The 10101-nt window shown below is 34.3% G+C and overlaps 1 protein-coding gene across 1 annotated transcript in view; it reads left to right on the top strand.

Moving 5' to 3' along the window:
- The window catches only part of LOC117181547, a 294598-nt gene extending 286060 nt beyond the window's left edge, over positions 1 to 8538 (top strand). The window contains exon 9 of the mRNA XM_033374360.1: positions 7542 to 8538. Coding sequence (XP_033230251.1) covers positions 7542 to 7547 — 6 coding nt within the window. The 3' untranslated portion in view covers positions 7548 to 8538. The remainder of the gene's footprint in view (positions 1 to 7541) is intronic.
- The last annotated feature ends 1563 nt before the right edge of the window (positions 8539 to 10101 follow it).

The following is a 10101-nucleotide window of genomic DNA, read 5'->3' as shown; positions in this document are numbered from 1 at the left end:
ATCATCGTTTTCGCTTCTTTAAAAAAGATAATGATTTTTACTTGTTCAGATACGAAAACTATCCATGCTTAATGGGTTATGCTCGTTGACAGCAACGAGATAACCTTAATATCGCTCCTCTAAATGCTCCTAGGGAAATTGAGTTAATTGTCGAGAATGGGAAGTGCCGCATATACTGGAACTTTGTATTCTCGACGATTGTTTCTGTTGCTCACTCGAGGCCTGACATGGTTCTTCTTGACTTCGAGAAGCGAACCATGTTCGTTATCGAATTTTCGCACCAGCTGACAAAAACACCATAACCAAGGAGAATGAAAAGAAAGAGAGGTATCGAGACCTTATAAGGGTGTTGCAACGATTGTACCCGGAATATTCTGTTAAACTGATCGTCCTTATCTTCGGCGCTCTTGGAGGTGCCAAGCTTTCACTTGCTAATGGCCTAAAAAGCATCCCTGCGAGTCAACAATATGCTAGGACACTTGCGCGAAAAATGCAGAAGGCGGTTGTCCTTGGGTCGCTCCGTGTTCTTAGGGTGCGCGAGGCTTTTGCTGGATCGTCGTATTGATTCCTTTACAGACTGTAACCACCTATCTCACGGTCGTGAGACGTGGTTGTGGCTGAAATTTTACCGCGATTTCGCTGGAAGCAGGTGCAATTTTCCAGATTAGCACCTGCTGTTGGCGAAATCCTGCGGTTGTCCTTATGACAAATTTTTAATTATATATAATATGATTAAAAAAACATTTCTAACGGCTAGACGGGTGTCTGATTCCAACAGTATTTCGTCCAGCTTAAAATTATTTCCAGCAAAATTACGTGCAGTGACTATTTTTTTTACGTTCTTAATGTCATTATACTAATTTCAATATTTCGAAATATTGAATTCTTTTACATAAACATTATCCGATATTATTAAAGAATGTCGGCCCAAATTTCTAAATTCTAAATTCGAATTCTTCATTTTCATTAATAGATATTATAAGTGTATATTTCCTTCGCTCTGTGTAGCTACTTCTTTTTTAATAGAATTATGGGTACGGAGCGAAAAAATCTGTCATTTGAATACTTTCGAGTAAAATTAAAAGATTTAATTGTTATGTTACTTTGCAATTCCTTGTTTTACACGAAAAATATTTAAAATGAACATTTATTCGATGTACTGGCACATTTTTATTTTAAAACAGAATACATCTAAAGAACGAAAAGATATTTAAATCTAATAATTGTTGAGAAAAATGGCGAATTAAATGTTGAGGTTATATTTTGTATCTAACACCCTTCATCCATGTGATTAACAAAATTCCATGCGATTTCACTCGATTGTCAGCGATTTCAAAGTATTAACAAAAAAATTAATATGATTTTATCTATTTTACAACCATTTTTAAATTATTTCCAAATACACATTATCAGAAAAACACTGTAAATATAAACGAGATAAAATTAAAATAAAAGAGTCGACCAGATTAAAAATTAAAATAAAAATGATTCAAGAAAAGTTCATGAAAGTCCATAAAATGTTTTGGAATGTTTCCAAAATTCTTTTGAAATTATTGTGTATGTCTTTAAGCCTTATAAAAATACTTACGATCATAAAAAATGGTGAGTCTCTAACTTAAAAAAAATTTACTAAAATTACAGTAAATGTACAATAAATGTATTATATTAAAAAATCACAATTGTGTTTTTTTTGTAGAAACTTTAGAGAGTGTTGAAGCAAGTATAACTGCAACTAATAATAAGAGATTGAAAATTCCAAACCGACGAATCTTCGATTCACTTTCTGGTACATCAGACTCTGAGACTGATATTCAGAGAGGAAAGAAAGTAAATATATGATTTAATAAAAAGAGTATGTACATATATTTCATAATAAACCGTTCACTTGTTTACACATCTTAACTGAAAATAAATTCAAAATATTGAACAATATTTTATTGACATTGTTAGACTGATCTCAGAAAAATCTAAAAACGGCAGTATTTTAGATAAAAAATTGTCTGAATTAGAAAAAAAGAATCTTACGTTGAAGGACATATTGACCACCTATAATGAGGCGAAAGAAATGCCTGGAAACTCCAAGAATAAAGAAGACGTTGCAAAGAAAAATAATGAAAGATAGTGGATTTTGGTTTAATTTATATTTCAATTGAAATCTATCAGTTTTATTTTAATTAAAGGATAATTATTTATAAAATAAGGCATATATGGCATGTCTACTTTTGTGTTTCAGGAATCACACACGGAAGAGGATTGATATATACATTTGGAAATGATAATTATGAGTATCGTTTTATTTCGAAGACACTCCTCTTAAATCCCTAAAAAAATTGCCACGTTTCGATGAAACCCTGGAACATGAGTTCAATTTTTTGAAATTTAAAAATTTGCGTATGTTAATTAAATGGAATTTTGAAGTGCTTGGGTACAACTTCGAAGAGAAAGAAAAACAATTCATTACGTGAAAATGCAGAGGATAGATTCAAAAAATTAGATCCTGTGAAAATACCTGCTATAACAATTATGCAGTACTAACTTTTTGAGTTCAATCTTTCTGTCAAATTTAAATTATTAAGGATTTTTGAAACAGACCGGTTTACACATTATCTCATATTCTCTCTTTTATTAGAATTATTAATTTCGAATTAATTTACAGATATAACGTACTTCTGAATGATAACCTAGAAAAAGAGGGATATCGTTACAGCTAAGAGGGAACGGTCAAAAGTTGGCACTTATATTTCACACAAGATTAGCGAACTTAAACGAAGAAATGCTAAGGTTCAAGAAATGATAGCCGCTTCAGGTATTAACTTTTAAGAATGTACTTATTTTTCAAGTTATATATAATAACTAGCTGCTATGTCTATATGTTCAGAATTTAATATATATTTATGTATTGAACAAATAATTATGTTAGTGTTAATATATATTCTTTAAAAACAGGAAACAATTTATTAATTATTTGAATCAAATAATTATTTTGCAGGCAGAGAGATAGCTGCCCTCTAAACCGAAAAAGAGATGAACGAAAATAATTCGACGATTCTTGATAATGAGAATAGTAATCTTTAAAAAAATTTGGAAGGTGGTGGAGAAAACGCAGTAGGTGGTGAAGAAAACCCGGAACGTGAAGGTGACAAACCGCAAGGTGGAGAAGAAGGCGTAGATGATGACGGAGAAACCATGAAAGGTAAAGGAGGCAATTCAAAGGGCGAAGGAGAAACTTTGGAAAGTGTAGGAGGAAGTTCCTAAAGTAGAGGAGAAGATTCGGAAGCAGATGAAGTCGCCGAAAACCGAGACAGTGATGACGAGATCATCACGAATATCTCCAATTTCTTAAATTCCGACCTAAATGTTCAAAGGAGTGATAATGGAGCAAGTCATGACATGTAAAAACACGAATTTGCTTATTAACAAGTCCTACTATAAGCCTTCGGCATTTTATAACTTAAGAATAAGTTATAATAAAAAACCTCAATGGGTCATTGTGTTGACTTATTACCTATTTAATGTAAACTTAATTATGCATGCTTATTTCCTTATAACTCGCGAACGTTTAAACTATACTATTTTATAAAACCGTGTTTGCACGTACCAAAATTCAGGTATAAATTGGTAAGAATCAGGATTTCAATTTATTCTAGCGAAATTTCAGTACAAGTAGCTTCGACTTATATTGTACGAGCGGCTGAAAGTAAAAACTGGGTAAAAATATGTCATTTATAAAGGTGCGATCAAAATTCTTTAGAGTAAAAGGAGAACAAAATAAATTGTTTGAGCAAAAATCGAACAAGAAGGACCAATCAGCAGTCGTCTCGATACCATTAGATCGAATTTCCATTTAAAAAAGAGTACTGACGTGGATAGAAATATGTGATACTATGTTTGATAGGATTGGATTGGATTTACATTCTAAAAGCATATTAATGTGAATAAAATAGTTGGATAATTTTTTTGATAGGATTGCATTAGTTTTCCATTTAAAGCGCGCTTTTAAATAGATAGAAATTTCAGATGTTTTTTGTACGCGCACAGGATCGCATTAAGATTAATGGGACACTGAACCATTAAGGTTTGATTAAAATAAATAGAAATTTTGTTCAAAAGTTTGATTTAAAGGGATTGATTTTTTAGCAGGACATTGTGGGACATTTCCAAAATAACTGATTATTCATTTGGGTAGATATTCTATCAAGAACATTTGATAGAAATGTACTGAAATTTCTATCAACATTCGTGGACAGAAAACGGATTTAAAATTATTGAAATTGCTTTCCATCAAATCCTATCAAACTTTTCCAGCAGACATTGTCTATTTTCAACGCTAAAGCCATGGAAGAAAACTAGGTTCCTAAATTCCTGAAAGGTTAACTCTAGTTACCTAACCTACAGCAATTCGGATCATTACTGAAATCGTCGCTGAGCATAATGCAATAACTTTGTAAAGGATTTCTTAACAACCTTCCAATATGGCGGTCCATGAATGACACAAAAGGGCAATGAAGGTCGCTGCCATTCTGGATGATTGTGCTCATCTACTTTGTGACTGATTTCTTAACGACCTTCCAATATGGCTGTCCATGAATGACACAAAGGAACAATGAAGGTCGCCGCCATTCTGGATCCACGCTCGTATTCGAAAAGTACAAATTTCACTTGAGTTGTTGGCTAACTGTCCCCACCACCCTGAATATCGACCACGCACTAATCACCATTTGATGAAGGCGAAATGAAGAGACATGCCTTTTTAATCAACTTTAGGCCGACAGTCCTTTTGCTCAAAAAGAGAAACTAAGCCCAAGCGATTCGTGGTTACTTTGTGATATTAATTTTCGGGCGTCTTTAGGGGGGACAAGATAGTGGGTAGCCATTTTCACCGGTTCCCCCCGTCACTCGCATTGGAGTATTCCACAGTGGATCGCCATGCTGACTGGCCACTTTACTCACATGCGCCACATGCGCGACGCAACAGTTCGTCCGGCACACTCACTGTACGTAGTGCGCGCTCAAAGTTGTCGGCTGCTAGTATTTTGACAGTTTGCATAATCAACAGCCGTTGAATAGTTTCCATGAGGCCGTGTCTTCCTTCTGTCAATGTGAAATGGAGTTGTCGTGTTTGAATTAACGATTAATGGCTACCTGGTCGTGAATCTTTGATGTCGAGTCTCTGTGTGTGGCTGTGTGGGTGACTCAGTGTGGTGGTCGGGCCCTCCGGCCCTAGGAGTGTCTAGTGAACAAAAATAAACCAAAAGGTTCGACGATATTAGTGGATGTGTGTATCTTAAAAAAATGTTAATGACCGCCCCCCCCCCCCGCTCAGTCTGGTGACGGATCGGAGCGGTGCCTTTACAATCCCTAGGTCTCAACAGGATTTATTCACGACAACAGGCCGTAGCTATTGAGGTTTTTCGCATATGATAGCTCCTAAAAATCTGTGCTCGACCAGGTGCGGTCCACTAACCAAATTCTGTATCTAATTATGTTGACTGGGCGTGAATTTATGTATACTTTAAGCGTGATAAAGGATACAACGTCTCAATTTGTAAAATAAAGCGAAACATATGTTTTCAAAACAAAGGTTTCTTATAAATTTATTTATTAGCTTTAATAATTTATTGAATCAAATTAATAATTAATTTTATTTACTCTGTCCTGATGAGAATAAAATTTTGTGCTCAAAAATTTGACAAATGATAATAGAGAATTTTCAACAACATCTAGATTGTTTTCTATGGCCTGAAGTATGTTATACAACGTCAAACTATTTATTTTATATATTTCGGCAGATGCCCTCCCACCTAAACGTATCACATATTTTGTGAATGGCCCCTTAATTGAATTTTCACCTTTACTGAATTAATTTTTTCTAACCATTTTTTGTTTCGAGCTAAGGTTCTTTCGATTTCTTCCAACTCTTAGTCGTCTTGGGATTTTTCTTCGGTAATCTTTTCCTCTCTATCGGCCTTTACAATACCCGGTTGTCCTATTTTTTGGTGCTATATTAGCGATTTACTCTGTTCTATTCTGATCATTTAAAAATAAAATTGGTAGATTTGCATTAAGTGAATTAATAATGGTTATTACAACATCATATCGGGTTTTAGATTTTCAGCAGTTTTGAAAAAAATAATTCGTCAAGTAGATCGTCTGTGTCGATTGTATAATTGGAAAATACGCGATACTGGGTAAAATTTTCTATTTATACTCCTCAATCATTTCGTGTTTTTTTTATGATATTTATAGTGTAGGGTTTTTACCGCTGAATGTCGCCCACCCTTTAAATCAATGCCTTTTAGAATTTCGTATTCAGTTGTTTTACGTAGTACGTATAATATTCTACTTATTTAAGGCACTATCTATAACAATATTACTGTTCTTCTCTTAGCGGGCTTCACCTTAACAAAGTGTCTGGGGTCTTTTATGATTCTTGTTCAAAACTTGCCTTGTATTTTTCAGTTGTCTTCCAGGTGTCATCTCGTCAGCTTTCTTTAAGATTTCCTTAGAGATCAAGAAATTTGAGATGATCCTGGCAGGATGGACAAATGTTATGCGTAAAAATATTACTTATGACTTTTTAGAAAGGAGCACATCAAACAGCTTGGAATTGCGGTATCTGATTTAATTTTTACAGGGAGATCTTATAACTAATCGTATAGAGCAAGCAGACTGCCGCACTGGGCCTTTAGTGTTGTTTATATAGACTGATGAATGTGAAAGCGCTGATAAACGTGAGAGGGAATAATGGCGTAGGTGTTTACGTGCTTAGGTAGGGGTCACAAATGCATGAAAAAAATCATGGGATCTATAGAATTTATTCCTGAAATTCATTTTAACTTCATTCAATCTAAAAAAGATCATTTTGATCAGATACGCAGTTCTTCGCTAGTTTTTTTTTTTAAACAATTCAGGACCCATCGCGAGGAGGTAACTGCACTTAGATTTCCACCCAATATCTACCACAACCACCCAACCGCGTGACTATGATCTGCATTTACGTCAGTTTTATCTGTAAGATCATCCTGAAAAGAGGCATCATTTGCCTGTTCTTTAATGAAGCTTTAATGAAAATGGAGTTATCGCTGTTCACTCCTGTCTGATTTACTTGCTTCACTAATGATTTTGTTGGTGCGTTCAACCGCTAACGTATGACAAAACAAGTTGTTAAAATTGATTGGTGGAGTATCCTGTTGATCATTTATAATTTGTAGCTCAGCTGCTGTCACATAAATGTTTACGAGGAAAGAAAACAGCAGGGTAAAGAAAACAAACCCTAATCGTAGTTAAAACTGACGTTAATCCAGATTATACCCACGTAGTTGGTTGGTTGGGGTAGGTATTGGGTGGTCATCTAAATTCAAGAATGCCTAATTATTTTTAAAAAATATCAACAAAAAATATTTTATTTTATTTTTCAGTCAATGACAAATACTTTAGAGCCTATACAAGCTGGCAGAAGGACAGAACTTCTAGGCCCGATAACATACACAACCGATAAATTTTTTCAACATTAATTAACTTGAATATATTTATATTAACAGGTCTGAGGATACAGTTGTCTATGGTAAACAGTGTGGAAAAGTCGAAGTATATTACCAACAATCGATGACATTCAATCCATCCGGTGGACTTCCAACGCCTGCGGACTTGATGGGAATAGTCCCCCTTAAAGCAAAACGGAGAGCTGAGAGAGATCATGGAATTATAATATTGTAAATGATAAATAAAATTCACGCCAGTTTTCTGATTTTATGGAGACCGTGTAATTAAAAACCAGGGCTTATGTTCGTTACTATTATATCAGTAGCGTAAAGAATTATGTTGTTAGTGTCCTAATGTTCTCAGTAACGATAGAGAAAATATATAATGAAGAATTTTTCATAAATGAAACATTTTAACTCTGCGAAACAGAACTACGATCTTAGCCGGAGTATTCTACATTAGGTATGAAGGAGCGATAGTGGGGCGTTATTAAAATATATCTCTACACTGGCGCTTCTCAAATCTAAAAGTATAGGAGAAAATTAAAAATTTGAAAACCGCTAAAAGCAATCCTGTCACGTGAGACTTACCCGTTGCCGCAGCTATCTTTCGTATAGTTTTCAATCTTAAAAGTTTTACTGTGCTTCGTCTGATAATCAAAATTTAACGAAATTTTTAAGGTGAAAAGCTTTTTATCTCGATGAAACTTCATGATATTGTATAACTGTGAATTTTTATTCTACTGGTCAGTAAGTTTGTTCAACATAAGCAGGAATATGGTCTGACAAATTCAGCAACACGTTTTAATTTAAGTTTTGCCTGATTATTTTGTTATCTCTTTTTTTGTGCAATTTTCTTGGTGTTTTCCAACATCGTGGGAGTGCTGAAGTACTTTAATGGCCAAAAAACGCTAGGGAAATTTTTTGACGATAAAATTTTTATTTTTAGTTTTTTATTTATTTTGTTTTGTTTATTATTTATCGAAATTGCGTATGGCCGATATTCTTTCCTAGCATATAAAAAAACATCAATAGATAAATAAAATAAATTTCATGCAAGAGTGTCATCGCATAATCTTGAAAAAATGATTTAACACCAAGCTCTGTTTTTTTGAGGAAAAAAATTTCAAGTTCCATCTTTATGATGAATTGTAAACGTGGTATACGGAGATCACAGACTGTGGACTAGCCTGTGATAGTTAGCCCTAAATTATTTATTGTGGATTTTGTGCCCCTATAAAATTAAATCTTTGCTAATCCATTGAGTTACACTATTTTCAATTTTTTATGTTTATATGGAAAAGTACTGAAGTATTCAATAGAGGCCTGATGTGCCTATTGAAATGAATCTTTATTTAATTGTAGCTTTCAAAACGTACACACATACACTTCACTCTTTTTAGATTAAATCTTATCAGAGAGATGGAAAGTTTCTTTGTACACCTAACTCAGTCTTTATCACTGATTTTTTTCTACAATTTAAAACGAGTATTTTTCTAAAATAAATATTCTGTCTGCGCTTTGATATTCGGAGGAATATATTTTCTATGGCTTTGCCGTTAAATCACCTGACTTTTCTTGGTGCGCACAGCTATATTTTTCTGATTGTGAAATAATAATTTTTTGTCTTTTATTCTTTATAACAGGATGTGCAATAGTAGGAATTTGTGCTGATTAGGGCTTTTGGCGAATCACTTGATGAACTATTTTGGCAAGAAAGTCGAGTTTCTTACCACTGGACGTGGAAACAATTCTGCTGACTGAGTGATAGATACTATTCAGCATATATATCAAAATCAAGTTCATTTAACTCGACTAGTTTTATTTAATCTCAGATTAACTTGACTAATAAAAGTTTCTATGTAAGAGAATTTAGTATTACCAATACATTTAACTTGATTACTTTCTTTGGATTTTTCTTTTGTTAGTTTTAACCTTTTTTTTTTAATCCTCTTTCTTCTATTGCTTTTAGCGCATCTTATTAGGCAATGATTTTTATTTGTTTGGAATAAGGGAATAATGGATATACGGAAATTATATGGGATCATAATTATTATAATATTCTATTTATCGTTTAAATTAGCTTTTCTGCTTGGTCAGACAGGTAGTTGAGTTCGAGCTTTCATTAGTTTGCGTGTGTGTCCCCGTGCAATTTAGCTTATGCTAGCCTTTTCAACCCACCGTCCCATCCCCGTCGTTTTTCTATCATTCGCCTTTCATACATACTCTCGAACATTTATTTTTGTAGTTAATACTAACGTGCCTTCCGCTAGGGCAGGGTTGACGATGGGCAGCCGTAATTCGGTGTCGCGTGCCCAAGGGGTCGAAAAGGGAAGGGTCCTTACTCTATCTGCTGGCACTAGCGGATCTGTCTTCAAACGGGGAAGAGGCCATGGCACTTCAATGGGGTAAACCCCTTTACTTCGACTTAATTTTTGGTTATAAACAAAAGATGTATATACATATATTGTAACGAAGTTATGTAATAATACCGAAAAGATGTAAACACAACTTTCCGGATTCTCGCCGAACCCGTGCTTAACCTCAGAACGTAAAAACACAGCGACCCACGAATTTAGATTAAGAAACGATCCTCAGAGTTAGGATCCGAATCCAGGCC

This window comes from Belonocnema kinseyi, chromosome 10 (assembly GCF_010883055.1).
Source record: "Belonocnema kinseyi isolate 2016_QV_RU_SX_M_011 chromosome 10, B_treatae_v1, whole genome shotgun sequence".
Classification (NCBI taxonomy): domain Eukaryota; kingdom Metazoa; phylum Arthropoda; class Insecta; order Hymenoptera; family Cynipidae; genus Belonocnema; species Belonocnema kinseyi.
Note: the sequence above shows the minus strand (reverse complement) of the source record. Positions and strands in the feature narration are given on the sequence as shown.